Source organism: Anopheles bellator, chromosome 2 (genome assembly GCF_943735745.2).
Source record: "Anopheles bellator chromosome 2, idAnoBellAS_SP24_06.2, whole genome shotgun sequence".
Lineage (NCBI taxonomy): Eukaryota > Metazoa > Arthropoda > Insecta > Diptera > Culicidae > Anopheles > Anopheles bellator.
The window spans coordinates 28,879,670-28,895,156 of record NC_071286.1 but is presented as its reverse complement, the minus strand read 5'-3'; the positions used below and the strand labels follow the sequence as shown (position 1 = coordinate 28,895,156).

Below are 15,487 nucleotides of genomic sequence, written 5' to 3'. Positions count from 1 at the left end.
TTAACGTGCTTTTGGGGCAACGATATTTGTTGCTCTCCCCGGCTATGACCTGTGTGGATATGCCCATGTTGAAAAATCGATCGATTAGAGCTCTCCCAGCTCATGCGCAATTGAAGCGTTGGAAAAAAGCTTCAATTCTCTCGTTGTTTTGATGTTGTTTGGAATGTCGTTTGTGTCTTTTCAGCGTTCATTGGAAAGGAACCATTTCCGATCTTCAGAAGGAATGTTTGGCGATAAACGTAACCTCCAACAAGAAACATCATTCATAAACTACTCAGTGCTAGTGTTTACAGTTTCACTTAAATTAAATTAACTCAAAGAAATAAAATCTGTCGGATATTTTCATTACTTTCTGGATTGAGTAAATTAAAAATTTCTTTTAAAATTGGTACACAATCGGCATTTGAACAGTTAATTTAAACACAAGTAACGGCCACCTCAAATTTTCACCTTTGAAATATTTCATCTGTCAAGGTACGATTATGCTCTATACCGTTTTGACCGGGCACCTAGCGTCAAATTTGTTTGTGTTTTGATCATATGTTTGCTGTCATCTGTCATTCTGAGAAGTCATTCCGGCCAAATCAGTTCAAGTTTCTGGTGGTTGTTGGTGAAACTTATATAATTTTGTGACTGTAAGTTTAATTTATTGTTTACCGAAAGGGTTGGGCATTCTAAAATTTGCTTCTCATCCTTCAGCAATGATTCGAAACGTGAGCAGGAAGGCAAGCACGGTTCCGGTTCTTCTCGGCGCTGCTGCTGTGGCCAGTGCCGATTCGAAGAAACTGCCGGCCACCGAAAACAAATTGGTTTGCAAACCATCCGATTTGCCAATGTATCGTCCGCTGACACAGAAAATTGCTTGTGAGTGTCAGCACAAGAAGGAAGACAAAACGACCGGTCCAATCGAGGAGAGTTTCCGGGCGGTGCGCATCCAAATGCAGGAAGCCTCTAAGGTAGTCACCGATCAGAAAAAGCAACTAGTCAACCTTTACGAGGATGGAAAGAAACAAACAAAATGTACGTAATCCGTTCGGGCCCTTAGCACCACCATCAAGCACTAACCTTTTATCTCGGTAAATCCCTTTTTGCAGTCATCCACGATTATCTGAACCAGGAGGATAACACGATGCCCCGAGTCGGTGCGATTGCCATCGGTGGTCTGGCGGGTTTGATTTTCGGGCTTCGCGGAGGCTTCTTCAAGCGGGTGATTTACACCTCGATCGGCGCCGGTGGTGTTGCCTCCGTGTGCTACCCGCAGGAGGCCGAAATGTACGCCCAGCATGGACTGGTCGAGGCGAAAAAGTATGCAACGATTGGCTACAACTTCGTGTACGGCGTCAAACCCGGCGACAAGCAGCTGGAACTGCCCAAGATTCCGACGAACCTGGGTGATCTGAAGGACAGTGTTTCCGGACTGGCAAAATCGGCGTACGACGCAGTATTCCCGGAGAAAAAGTAAACTAATGGTAGCGTTTTGTGGTGAACGGCGTAACGTGACAAAATTGTTATCGTTTCCATCGTTAATGTGAAATACAATACCGGTACATCGTAGACGAAGCCACCGCGTTTTACTTACTCTTGCAAATTTTGATAACAGTTCTTCTGGCGTAGGCCAACGGCAACCTAACTTAAATACCGTTGAAAATGTGCTCAATCCAATCTGAACGAAAACTTCAAATAAACCATCGCATAAATTAGGACAAATTATGTTCCCATTCTCTTATGTTAAAATTTAAGCCGCATTCAAATACTTCGCTTGATAACTAACTAATAAGTAAATTGAGGAATTCAACAGGACAACATAGCCAAATCTGCGCCTGAAGGTAGCTAAAACCGGCCATCAATTCTAATTCTAATTTAAATTCAAATATTTCCATGTTTGAATTCCGTAGGGAGGACACATTTATTCAGACAATCAGAACCGTCGTTGGGCGATCACCTGCCTTTGGGCATTTCGGATAATGATGTTTTCGGATAGTAAAACTGTTCGAAATACGCACGTGGCCCTAACGCAGGAGTTTGTGTTTTAAACTGATGACTAGGAATGTTTTCTTTATTTCGTGGCTTTCGGTTTACACTATGTCTTCGTATTTTTATTCAAATGCGAAAGCACTGCCTTTTCTCTCGCATCTCAGCAAAGCTGGCATAAAATAAAAAAAGAATCGTTTCTCCCATTTTTATCCTTCAAATCCCTTCGCTAATATTTCCTACGCTAGCTACACTGTTCGTCGACCGACATCTGTTCATCTCATTTAACTGTAAGCGATATATTTCCTGCCTGGTATTTATTGTTTTCCGTTCCCGTGTTGTTTCGTGTGTTTGTTTCGATACTCTTGCGCCTCTTCTCTACTGCGCTGTGGACGTTCGGCCCCCTCTGGTGGGGTTTGATTCTGTACGTTACTGATTCCATTTTTCTACGGTCACCTTCACGCTTTAGGGACGGGACGCATAAATTCACCTCTGCACAATTCTTTGGACGATTTATTTGTTTGCTGTCGCGCGCAGTAACACTGCCAAAAGACCCAACTGCCCAGCATCGGAACGTTCCGCTGAGCTTGCCGCCGCCGCCGCCGGCACTAGTTCAGATGCTCGAAATAGTTTATCACCTGGCGGTTCTCGACGTCCCGGATCGCGACCGCCTGTGAGCCGCACTGCAGTTTCGTGGATTTGGCTCCCGGGACCACCGTCAGCTGATGCAGTTCGATCTGTAAAATGAACCGATAACTTCCAACCGAAACTTTTGGCCCTCGTTCTGAGCCAGCCGTAAACCCTGGGCGAGACTTACATCGTGTCCCACCTCGACGAGCGGATACTGCGGCAGCTCGATCGAGCCCTTCGCCAGGACGAACGAGTTGATCCACTGGCAGTCGGCGTAGACCGTCACAAAGCCCCCGCCGTTCCGTCCGCTGCAACCGTCATAAATTATCAATTAGCGAGACCGAGACCATTTCCCCCGAGTGGTACCAGCGGAGAGCGGCGGTCGTCATCTGTCTTACCTTAGCGCTAACGAGTGCCAGTCCCCGTCGAACAGGGCCGCTTCCGGTACGGGCAGCATCTCGGAGAGGCCGTACTTCTCCTGGATCACCCGCAGCCCGCCGTGACCATCTGTCACGAAATTTATCGACAAACTTGGGCCCGTCGTTAGCTTCGAGCGCAGCGACAGGATATTGTTATTGCTTCCGGCAGCCGCCGGTGGCGAGTCCGCCGTGGGCTCCAGCTCCGGTGCCGGTGGAGCGGAATGGGTTGGACGCTGCTCAAGCCGGTGGTCACGAGTGGGGTCCGGTTCCGTGCGGCGTCCGTGGCCAGGATGAAGTTCATCGAAGTTCGGTTTTGGCCGCAGGTTCGGAGGTTTGTCAAAGATAAATGAAGATAAATAAACGGAATGGATGAAAAGTTCGAACCATGTGCGAAACTTTGGGTCGGTCCACACGCCAGAGTGGACAAATTCATTATTTAAACCCAAAGAGAAGCTCTTTCGTCTACACTGGTTTCGGATGGATTTTGAACCAAAGGTTTAGACAAAATCAAGAATCAACTTTACGATCCCCAACTGTGGAGTATTTATAAAAATAGTTTGTTTTATTACAATTTTATTATAGCTAACATATAGTATAGTTATTATATTGGCAACCGTTGTTTCTTTTAATAAAATGAATTTCTTATGAATCGCATATGTGAATAGACGCTACGCTATCTATACGCATCACGATCGATGTGGAACCAAACACTAATCATCCAATCACCATTCTCATTAGTTCCCGGAAACCGAAATCAGGCGCAACGGTCACCAACAGTAACGTTGTTAATGAAACGAACTTCCCAGAACCACACAATCGTGAATTAGGACCGGGTGAACCACAAGCACGGCCCATAATGGGTCCAGAGAGTGGAAACTTTTTACTTTACTTTTCGGCTCGATTCCCGATCCGGTGATTGGTTTTCTTGGCATCAAATCAATGCCAGCGCCGCAGCCACCGTTCGTTCGTATTCGGTTCTGTTCCGGAGCCGCCGGCCACAGTTTTCTCCTACAGTGGTGGTTCCGAGTGGATAGTTCATGGTGAATTTCAATTTTCTGTACCAAACTCTCCAATTTATCACTCGAACGGGCTCCATATGTAACGTGCGCTCGGTGCCTCGATGCCGGGAGTTGCTACGAGAAAAGCCATGCCATACCCTCGGAGAACATCTTCGTTAGCGAAACAATGCAAATGCGGGCGATTGATACATAGACGTTCCCACCGAAACGATACATTTGCTGTGGGACAAGTTCCTGCCCGAAGCATGTAGTGCATTGTTCGGCACATTTTATTGCCAGTTCTGCTCAGAAAACAGCATAAATATTTATCTTTCCTCACGCGCCGAGCTCCCGCATATGCTGTCGAGAAGGGGATCCTCTCGGTTCGCTGCTCGAGATCGAGAAGTGCAACCAAGTCGAACGATGTTTAGCTGGTTTGTGTGCAGCAAACAATTGACCAATAGTGCCGCTTCAAGGCAAATAGAGCTGAGCTACAGTTTGCTGAAAGCAAAAGAACAGCGATCTGCGAGCGCAGTTCGCAATAAAACTCCGGCTCCGGTGCTCCGGTTCCGCTGGGTATTGATTTTGGTTACAGAGATTGCTGCTGATATGTTTGAGTTGAGAAGACAATGTTTGCCCGACCCGGCGCACATGCCTCCCGGTAGGTTCGTAGAGTCAAACAATGGCAGTTGAGCAACTTATTTGGAGAGGTTTTCGAACTCAGCTACCGGAGAAGCTACTAAATAATGTTACAACCGTTCAAATTTTACCTTACTCCGAAAGCTGACCATCAGCGTAAAGTTTTGCTCGAGCTGGTTGATCTCGTAGTTGATCCGCTCGTCGAAGCTCGCGTCCCAGTTTCTCCAGTGGTAGTCGGGTTTAAGTGCTGTCAGCAAATCGACAGTGCCTGAAATGGGTGTTGAGACGCATAAAATAAGTTTCCCTTTGACCTGTGCCATTGATGATGATGACCCAACACGGGGCACTGCGTTTAAACGCCTTCGGCAAAGATAGTTTATGGCCATTGCTGTTTGGTCAAACTACAGAGCTGAAAACAATTCCATTTTTCGGGGCGTGTGAATCGAAACACTTAGACACAAACTCTGTGCGATGAAGCGTCACAAAAGTAAGAGCAGAATGTTGCCGACCGAAAAGACGTACGACCCTCGTTCGGGAGGGCCACTTCAGAAACTTTCCGTCCGTCCATCGCACATTGTCGCGTCGGGCCGACATTTATCGTCCTGGCAAGCTTCCGGCCGATGGAGCCAAAGAGCTCGCAAATAGTTACGGTGGTCCTCTAGCCGTCATCTGCAGGCCACATTACCACCCGGCAGTTGGCAAAGAAAAAAAAAGTATGTTGTCATAAAATCATAACAGCACCACCATTCTCGTTGGCCTGCTTGCAGGTCGGCGGCACCAGGAATGGCACCGTGGCGCGTTTGATGAGATTGCGTTGCCGTTGCTTTCCCGTGATCCACCGGCGGCCCATTCATGTTGACAACCGGACTTTTATGCGAAGTTATGACACAAACCGTACACAGTTCGCAAAACAACAACCCCGAGACGCTGGTGGTCTGCCTTTTTATGCGTTTCACCATCATCAAACGGCGAACCGGGGCTTCTTACCTGCGCAGTCGAACAGGTTGCAGCTCCGTTGCTCGATGTTGTGCCCCTCGCAGGAAGCACCCTCCGGGTCGTCACGAGGAAAGCTATTGTTTTGCCGGGCTGCACTCTTGCCGGGCGACGCCAGAGGTGTCGGTGCAGCCGTCGGAAAATCCATTACGCGTTTTCCGTCCCACCCGTGGGTAGATGGTTTGTTCTTCTTCGGTTTCGATTTCGCCTTTCTTTTCGACGTCACGCCACTCGCGGTCGGTGACGGGTCGCGATCGGTCGACCGGATGGAGGCGCCTGGTTGGTGGTAAAAGGTGACTGGCTGCGTACGTGTCGGCGACGCAGACGGACCGCGCTGTTCACCGATCGAAGACGTTGGCACCCCTGCGGCGGCGGCGGCGGTGGTGGCCGTTACGTACCCTTTCGCTGGCTGCTGCTGGCGTGCTCGCGCGTTCACGCCACGTGACGGGTTGCGAGACCGATGAGCAACGTTCCCGGTGGTAGCGGCTGCGGCGTCCGCGGGGAACTGCAAACAGTGGCGAAACCTTTGTTGTACGCCCTTGCCGCAAGCCACACTGCAGCCGGTGTAGTCACTCCACTCGCTCCACCCTGTGCCGGGAAACGCGAGAGTAAAGGTTAACAACGTAAAAGGCTGCGCCGACGGGCCGAAAAGGGCTAAACAAACGCGGCGTTCGGCGAAGATGGGTTTGCGATATGCTTTTCCTTTGTTTCCTCGCCACCCCATCATTCTGGCTCGGTTTTGTTCTTTTAATTTACATTCGAGATTACAGAGGATGCGTGAGTCAACAGTGCTCCGTTGTGGCGAACGTGCCCCGGCGAGACCGCCACGAATGCTAAGTAATTGAAGACCCCATCTTGGGCTGTCATTGTTGTTTAGTTTTGTGATTTACCACCATTGTCACAGATCTCGTCGCTAAAAAGACGTCTTATTTGCCGAGACATTACTATGGAAGGCGTTGCTCACGCAAACCGACGGGCACCATCGGGATGAAATCATTCCGTTCGGCGTACCGAAAGTGAATAGAAAAGCCAAAAGCCCGGTGCGAGGGATATTTATATTCAGCGTGCGTTACTGAAAATGGTTCTAGTCGCGGCCTCGCGTTCTTGGCGTTGACAAAATTGAATTAAGCACACAACCTTGAATGTCGCATCCTATTTAAATGAGCCATGTAAATTCAAACCACTTGAAAGTAGCAGCTGTTGTGAGGAAGTGGATTTTGTTTAAGGTATGTGCAAGAATATTTAGAATATAATGCCCTTGATTGAAGCATTTAAAAATTTGTTTCCATTCGTCCTCACTTTGAACATCATTTTAGCATTTTGGAAAACATTTTGAAATTATCAAAGTGCGTTAATGCGGAGTTGATCCCATAAGTTTTAGAGTTAAGTGCATTTAAAAATTCTGACGATATTTTAGTAACTTCAAGCAATTATATCAAACTGAGTCAAAAATAACTTACTTTTACTGTTTATTGTTGTTGCATTATGTAAGATAAAAGTATAAAATGTTGAATAAAAGTTTGATTCAAGAACAACTTGGTTCTACGAAAGTACACCCTCCTTCGGAACTACTTAGCGAAAGCTCCCGGTAAGCCGACTTCATCTTGGATAATTCCATAGTCAAACAGTGTGGAAGTAGCATCGACGAGCTACCGACGGGCAACAGTTGTCGAATCGGGACGCCAGAACGCGAACGACCTTCAGTTTTAATTGCTGGGTTCTTTCAATTAGAAAGAAGTCTCTTCATTTCTTAAAGTACGCCCTCCCAGAGGTCGAGTGCTTCCCCCCGCACGGGTCGAGCGGCTATGCTCTTGTAACAGTTCTCCAGCATTCTTCCATTTAATTGAACCTCAAAGCCCACCCCACCAGCTCGAGGGAGGCTCGTCTTTCCGACCACGTACCGTGCCCCGATCGAAGTGAAAAAGGGATAATTTCCTACTTACCGAGCGCTTGCCAGAGGGCATCCTCGAGCCTCGAGCTCCACCGTAGCAGTCCCACGTACGGGTCGACCCGCAGCTCCGTTTCCCCCGGGTCGCCGACGAGCCGCCCGAAGACGATTACTGTAACCGGCAGTATCTCGTTTAGCGTGCGGCTAATCTGGCCGGCCTCGGTGTCGGGCCGGGTGTCTTCCGTGGCGTCCTGAACCGTCCGCCGGCTGGCGGGTAAATTAACACGTCCGTTTGCAAACGAGGGCCACCCTCTGTGGCTGGCAGAGAAGCTATCATCCGCAGGATTGCCTTCAAGGTTGTGTGCATCATTTGGCTTGAAGGAATCATCCTCCACCGCCGTGCGTTCGGCCATCGCTCCAGTGGCGGGTTCTTCGAGGACGTTCTTCGATGAGTGGTTTCCCACAGTCGTCGTTCTCGTTGTCGGAGGTAGCGACCCAGCCGGAACTGGCTGCGTACTTACCGACGGGTCTCGCCGACGCCTCCGACGAGCCGCTGTGCAGTTTAATCTTGCGGTGCTGCGGTTCATGCTGCGGATGCTCTGTTTTGGCGATGGTTTTGCGTAAGGCGGTTCACCGGTGCGTACGAGGATGTTACCTAACGACGTGGGCCGGGCCGCTGTTGGTTGGGGCGAGTACTCCGCACTGCCATTGCTGTGGACGTATTCGAGCGAACAAAGTCGGTGTGTAGTTAGTTGCGAAGTTTATTCCGCGTGGCGGCATTGCATGTTTTTTTTGCAGGTTGTGAGCGCTAATGGCCACCGAAACCAATTTGCAATCCTCCAAACGCACCAATAACTACAAGTGGATCGACATTCTCTTCCTGCCAACACACTTTCCTTGCTCATGGCCTTGCCCAAACGCCCAAACAAATTTGATGCGGATCGATTGCAGGGTCCGGAGTGCTCTCGACAGCGTAATCGAAATCGAGTCGAACGAGTGGATTACCCACCCAATTTAAATTTCGTTCAATTGCTTCCGCCAGCTCAACCCGGCCAGTCGGGGAAATTAAATTTTCGATTGGATTTCGCACCGCATTATGATGGTGGCCGATTATTATCGGTTCAGGCTTTAAATCAACAGCGTAGATGATGTTGACTTGTGGCCGATCGGGGGTTCATCATCGATATGTTGCGACAAGGCTAACGTTTCCGAGTTTATGCTCGTCGTCAAAAGGAAGTCAGGAACAGATTATGGCACATTGGCCGGAATTGATGTAAAGCATTATTTGTAGTTTCGCATAACAGTTTTACTGGAAAAAACTGGAGAGCATTATAATTTTGAAATAGCCATTTGATAGCCGTTCGTTCGTTCGTTTGGTTTATTTGTCGGAAAACGGGTGTTCGTTTCATGTGTGAAAATGTGTACCACCGGCGCCTTTTTCTCGGAATTGCAATTACCTTCCCTTCGCCGACACCAATGACAGATCTGTTGATTCGTTGTCGGTTATGGATAATCAAACGATTTGCAATTGAATGTTCGGTCGGTGTTCAATCATCAAACAAAGTGTTTGATTTTATTTCACAACCACGGTAGGGTTCATTGAATATTATCATGAAATTTGAGACCATGCATACATTTCTAAACAAAAGCGAACCGTTCTATAACTTGTTTTTTTCCTTAGCTTTCATTATTTTAAAATATATCATTTCAAACGATTCATGAAGCCATTGGCATTGGCTTCCGTACAGCACAGGAGCCAAATATCAATAACCAGATCCTTTCTTACGAGGCACCCATCAGAGCCAGAATTGACACATGCACTCGGCTGTAATTATGCTTGTGAACTAGTGCCCGTTTTACATCACCGAGGTCGCGTCTCGCTTCGGCAGCTTTCCGCTCATTTATTCATTAAAATCTGGTGGCGCCGAGACGGAACACCTGGAGTCCTTGAGCATGTTTCACCTTGGCACTATCGCCGCTAAGTGCCAAAGAATGGTTGTTAACCGACGGAAAATTCAATTATCGTCTAGCGAGTCTCCTGCCGTTCGTTAAAGTCAGTCCAGTGAACGGAACCTCGCTCGGTTCCGTGTCGCTGCGTTCGAGCCAGGCTAGGCACCGTTGGTAGCATTTGAAAACAACCGGACCGGAACCAGCCACCCACGCGACAGGACACCGACGGGCTAGCTGCGGCATGGGAACAGCCAGTAGTCAGGAGTGGAGCCACACATCTCCATTTCGTGTGTCGGCATTGCGATGTCAAGGAGGGCCACACCAACGTCCAGGAAAGGGTTCGATTCCACGGTACGTTTGGTTTGAAATTTATCTAGTCGAAAATCTAGTTAAATGTTTCGGGAATTAATTGAATATCAATTGCACCGGAGATTTATTGTTCTGGCATGAGCTCGCTTTGGACAGCACCGTAGGGCTTCGGTAACGGGTCAGGACAAGACCAGGGCCAACTTCGAGCGCAGCAGTGAATGAACGACATGCCCTACTTTAAACTGTGTGCGACCAACCTGCAGCGGACCCGCCGCATGATCGCCGGGGTTGATGTTCCCAAATTATGCGACTAATTTTAGTTCGTGTTTGAACTAATCCTAAATTATGTTTAAGCTTTTTATTATATTATCTCAAGGAAAATAGATTAAGATCAAAACTGTACTAATAGTTGAACAGTTTTAAGCAATGCAATATAGGTTCATTGAACATTTTTTATCAACAACGTTCTAAAGGATTGTGTCGTTGAAAAGCAATAAAGTTTTAATATTTAGTCATGTTCTAAAACAATTAAGTATTGTATTCTAATTACATATCAAAAGAAAAAAGTGAAGTGAATCAAGGGAATAAACTTTTTGTAAAATACAATCTTTTGACAGAAAAAAAGTAAATAACGAATAAACTGCACAAAAGAAGGCTCTCTTTTCTCATCAGTAAATTAAATTCAAATTATGCTACTGCTGCCTGTCCCCACAGAGCCAATCGTTCTACGAAAAGTAAAAGCTTCTCCGGGCAGCCGGATCTTCAACGAAGTGTTTATTGCGTACCAAACGGGAAGCCTCACAACGGAGTCCTTTCCGGAAGGGAACCGGGCAAAACCGGGCACCAAAGGGCCGACACTAGGCACCGGAAGCGAAGCGAGCAAAGCGGGACAAGGGAAGCAAAAAACTTCCCAGACAGTCCGGTCCGATGGGTCGAGCCATAACAAACGATTCGTCGCTCCGTCGAGCGTTGCGTGGAGACGGTTTCGTAACGTAGTTCCACGGCTACCACAAGGCTCGCAGCATCCCTGCGGCCCTTATTAGCATAACCACAACGAGCTGGCTCGGTCGGTTGGCACGGAGAAAGGCAAACACCTTTCCATCCGCATCACAATCGACGTGAATTAAGCAATTTCGCTCGGGCAAATATGAAACACCAACCAACATGAAATTGGTTGCCCTTTTAGGAGTGGCCTGGCCTTGGTAGTTTGTGTCCTGCAACATGTCCTCCGGAGCGTGATCCAGCCTGGACCTTGAAATGAAGAATACCACAACGAAATGCGTTGAAACGGGCTTCGTGTGCATCACCTCGTGATGGGCCACTTTACTCAACCCCTGCCCGCTGTGGCAGTGATGGATGTTCCACGGTCCGACCCGTGAGCCCGCTTAACCCTGGTCCGAACATGACCGCAGCGAACGAACGACCCGTCGCCAGTGGCACCAAATGTTCATTTTCACTTCTCCACCTTTTTGCAGCCGACAAACGCGAAACTGAAAGTAGTGCGAACGCCGCAACGAATCGCAAAACAATCCGCGCGAATCCGGGCGATGATAAATGGCCCGATTCATTTGCATCAACTTTTCCGCGCTCCCGGTTGGCAAGCGTTCCGTTCCGCCGAGGTGAGCATGGTGAACATCGGAATCGGAAACACTTGTAACTTCCACCGATCGGCGCCGGCGTGGAAAAAGGATGAAACGTAAAAAAACTGGAAAATTAACGATGGAATGCGGTTTTTCGCTCCCATTCGTTCTTCAGATAGAAAATTCCGTCAGCAATCCCAAGAGGACGAAGAAACTGCACATAGAAAAAGGTCCGGCCGAATGCAAAAACCGCATCGAGCAGAGTAAAAGTATGTTCTTATTTCATCACCGTCCTGGGCGAGTTTTTGAGTTGTGTGCTACCGCGGTGTGTGCTTCGCGGAACCAAAGCGTGAAATTGGTTTCAAAAAAAGTTATTTCGCGTTACCCGTCGTGGCCAAGGTTTTCTTACATTATTTCTTCCACCGGAACACTATTGCATTTTTCATCACCAACGACTACACTACGACGAGCCATTCCGGCCGTTGAATCGTTTCTTTCTCTCCCGAACAGCATGCTTATGGTAATTAAATTGCATACCTTACGACCTCTCGGTCCCCGGCATCGGCGACGATGGCTTATGTAACAATCAGCCCCAGTGACCCAACGGGAAGCGTTCTTATCTGGAACGACTCTCGGTGCAACGGTACAGTTGACAAATGTTGAGACAAATGAAAATGTCTCCGCAGAGTATTTTTTGCTCATTATAATTGGTCGTTCGGTCCGGTTTCTGTTTCTGGGTGTGTAAGTTACGACATAACATCAACGGAACATCTGTTTCATTAAAATAAAACTTTTTAACCTTTTTAAAAATGTGTACCTGTACATTTTCTACGATAAACAATGTCGCATGTTTTCTGGCTGATTCTTGTTTAGAGAGTTCAGAAAATTCAAGCATCAGTTGTTTAGCGGTAGAATTGTACGCATCATAAGCTATCGAGCAATGTTGAAACTAATAACGAATCATCAAAAAGTTAGTTATTTGTGAAGACCTATTGGAGTTTGCGTGAAGTTGAGTCCTGAACCAAAAACGCCTGAATGTATGCAACAAGCTATTGCAGATCGATCGGTCGGTGCGATCTACTGATTTACTTATTCTACCAAAGTTGATAAACTGTAACTTTTCGTACTATTCGATGGAAATTCCCGGCAACAATACACAAGAACTGCAAAACAAGAGCGCAATGAGCAATTTATATCATTCTTATTTCACTTCTCAGAATCTACGCAACCGAGCAGACTAAAAATTACGATTGGCCAAAGTGAACTCTATTTTAAGAAAATATAACTGAAATCGTCAAACTTGAAGTCGATTTATTACCGCCTTTTCCCCACAGTGCGCCGGTACTAGAATAATCTACGATCGCTAGTTATTAATGGAGTTCTCGGAAAGTTTCAATCAAAACGTGCCTCTGGCCAATCAGGCACTTCTAAATGAGTCCAAACATCTCTGTCACCAAATGTCCCGCGCTGGCTCGCACATTTTTGTCCCTTTCTTCCAAAGTCAAACTCCTTCAAGAGCGATTTTGGAATCCACAATTACTGGCGGAATGTGTTCGGTAGCATCGAGCAGTGGTTCACCTCACTCACAGCCGGTGCCGAGCATTGTTAGTCGCCCCGCAAACCCGCCAAACCTACCTCCAAATGATGAAATAATGCTTCCAACTGTTCAGCTGCAACTGTTTGAAAAGTTCATTTCCTTTGTAGACGGTACCGGGCTCGAGGCGCACGATAAAATCGGACGCCGTTGATGATGCTGATGATGATGCTTTCCACCGCGGTTGATGATGCTGACGGTGTGCTGCCTCGGCCGTCGCCTCGGAGCGGTTCAACACACCGGCCTCCCGCAGGTTGTTCCCGTGGCCAGCGAACGCTTTGAATATCACATCACTTCGCGTCACGAGCTGTGACAGCTTCAACGTGCCACTGTCATCCACTGGCTCCGTGCCGTCGTCCTTGCCGTCGCTTGGCAACGGAGGTTCTTCGCAGGGTACACCAACTTCTTCACCGATGGCTACTTGGAGTAGGCTGTAGTCCTGTACCCGCAGCTCGATGGCATCGGTGCCGGTGCGCGGAACACCGATGAGAAGCCATGCTCCCAGAAGGACGATTGGCAGGATACCCACGGCGCCACCACGCCGTTCCATTGGCCACCGGAACCCTTTGCCACTCAAAAAATGTAGTCCTTCGTGCGTTCTTCGTTCAGTTCGTACGGCGCCGTCACCACCGGGCTTCGTCACGATTAGCGCAACACTGTGCGGCCGCGACCGCTGCGTGGCCATTTGCACGTCGTTTCGGTTGCTTTCGATACTGCGCGCCATCACAACCACCCCATCGCTCGACACTTGGCACCGGCTTCTCACTTAAAAGAATCCTTTTTGGCGAAGGTACGCGAAAGAAACGAGAAAAAGAAATGCAAAGTGCAATAAATTTCACTTATTCGCGCACACCCGCACACACTCCTGCAGTTGGCACCTGCCCGTGTCCTAGAATCCTTTCAGTGGCGCCACCGGAACACTCCGGTTTCGCCGGATGCTTTTTACAACTTCACCGGCACTTCAGCAGCAGCAGCAGCAGAAGAAGAAAAAAGTAGCACACTATTTTTGGTACGGGAATAATGTCACGAATTTCGGTGCCGAACGTCTTAAGTGCCCGTGGCCTGCGGTGTGACCTGAGACGAGCGCGCCCGTAATCAACCGACTCCGACGGGCCGTAGGGGTTCGGCCTGAAAATGCAAATCCTTGCCAAGGTACGTCGGGCCCTCACTTGGCGGTGCTTCTGTTTCGCGCATTTTTTCCCTCCAACTGTTGACCACCTAGGAACGTGAAGTCGCCGACAGAGACGTCATGGGGACGTTTTATTTCGCAACGCAATGTGGTTCCCTCTTTTTCTTGATCGTTTTCGGGGTTCGCCTAATGCGACTATTTATGACCGTGGCCATAATGCCGTAAAAAAGAAAAAACTTCCAAAAAGATAAATGGAAACCCTGTCTTCGAATAAAACCAGAGCCCACCGGGCCAGCCGTGGGAAGATGAGATGAAATAAATTTATAAACCGAGTGCCACCACCAAGATCGCCATTCCGGGTCTGTGGTTTGAGGTCGAGCAGCAAGAAGCGCAGATCAGCACGCGCATGACAACTGGTTTAGGTGTTTTTCCACCATCGAAAAAGTGCCCTCCAAAGTGTCCAAATGTGATAAGGATATGGGACAATGCCGGGCGGAGAAGTGAAACGGAATCAAATTATTGTACTCTGGTTTCGAAGAAAGCTTTCGGTTTAATTGAAATTGCTTCTCCGCTGCAGGCGGTGTTGGTGGAGAGTGTGGATTCGTTGGGATTTGGAGAGTGGTTCTTGAGTGGAATTATTTATGGTAACGGAACAGGGCAGGCCAGATGTTGCTGTTGGCAGTCCCTCTGGGCTGGTTTATAGTTTCCGTACTCCATCATAGAGTTTGGGAAAGCTGCTTCTGCTGCTACTCAATTACATTCCAATTCTATGGGGGACAAACTGGGTACAATAATTGGTAATATTTTCGCAAGACCACACTTTGCCCACATCCCCAAACTTTAATGACAAATTTCATTTTACTTTTAATATTGTCCACGGCACTACAGGAAAACCAATTTTAGTTTCATTTCCTGAACAATTTGATGTTCTGAGCCTTAAGATTTATTTCGTTTCGTTTACTATTTCGTTCAACACTATTTCGTTCAAACACTATTTCGTTTTAAAATTGAAACTATGTGTACAGTTTCGCCTATCAGATCATTATCCCCAAGGGAATTATATGCAAACTTTCTCTGATTAAAAAGAAAATATTTGGGAGCCTTTCCAATAGTTCTTCAAAAACCATCCCTTAAGTCGGATCGGTTCGGCGTACAAAAACCCATCTCAGAGACCGCCTATTCATGTTTGATGTACAGCAATTAAGCCTCGTTGAAATTGCTAAAGCAACCGGTCCGGGTTCCAGCGGAACATTAGAGTGGCGAACTTCAAAGCGGTTTTTGGGGACACATTCCGAAACAAATGCTTTCCCGTCGAGGCAAACTTTGTGACCCTTCTGGTGGATCCCAAATCACCGGCGGTCCAGTTTGTTGCCAATAAATAACGGGC

At 47.8% G+C, this 15,487-nt stretch overlaps 2 protein-coding genes across 2 annotated transcripts; one reads left to right on the top strand and one right to left on the bottom strand.

The window, feature by feature from the left end:
* The first annotated feature begins 567 nt into the window (after nt 1–567).
* On the top strand, nt 568–1,560 carry LOC131209951 (MICOS complex subunit MIC27). Its single transcript, XM_058203125.1, has 3 exons — nt 568–635; nt 700–1,020; nt 1,095–1,560. The coding sequence occupies exons 2-3, from the start codon at nt 702–704 to the stop codon at nt 1,460–1,462; spliced, it is 687 nt and encodes a 228-aa protein (XP_058059108.1). The 5' UTR covers nt 568–635; nt 700–701; the 3' UTR covers nt 1,463–1,560.
* A 787-nt stretch (nt 1,561–2,347) lies between these two features.
* Nucleotides 2,348–13,521, bottom strand: LOC131207316 (uncharacterized). Its single transcript, XM_058199928.1, has 8 exons — nt 13,013–13,521; nt 8,060–8,249; nt 7,594–7,789; nt 5,645–6,238; nt 4,789–4,925; nt 3,000–3,253; nt 2,789–2,909; nt 2,348–2,708 (listed from the first exon to the last, which is right to left on the bottom strand). Exons 1-8 carry the CDS (start codon nt 13,519–13,521, stop codon nt 2,580–2,582), a joined length of 2,130 nt encoding a protein of 709 aa, XP_058055911.1. The 3' UTR covers nt 2,348–2,579.
* Between the last annotated feature and the right edge of the window lie 1,966 nt (nt 13,522–15,487).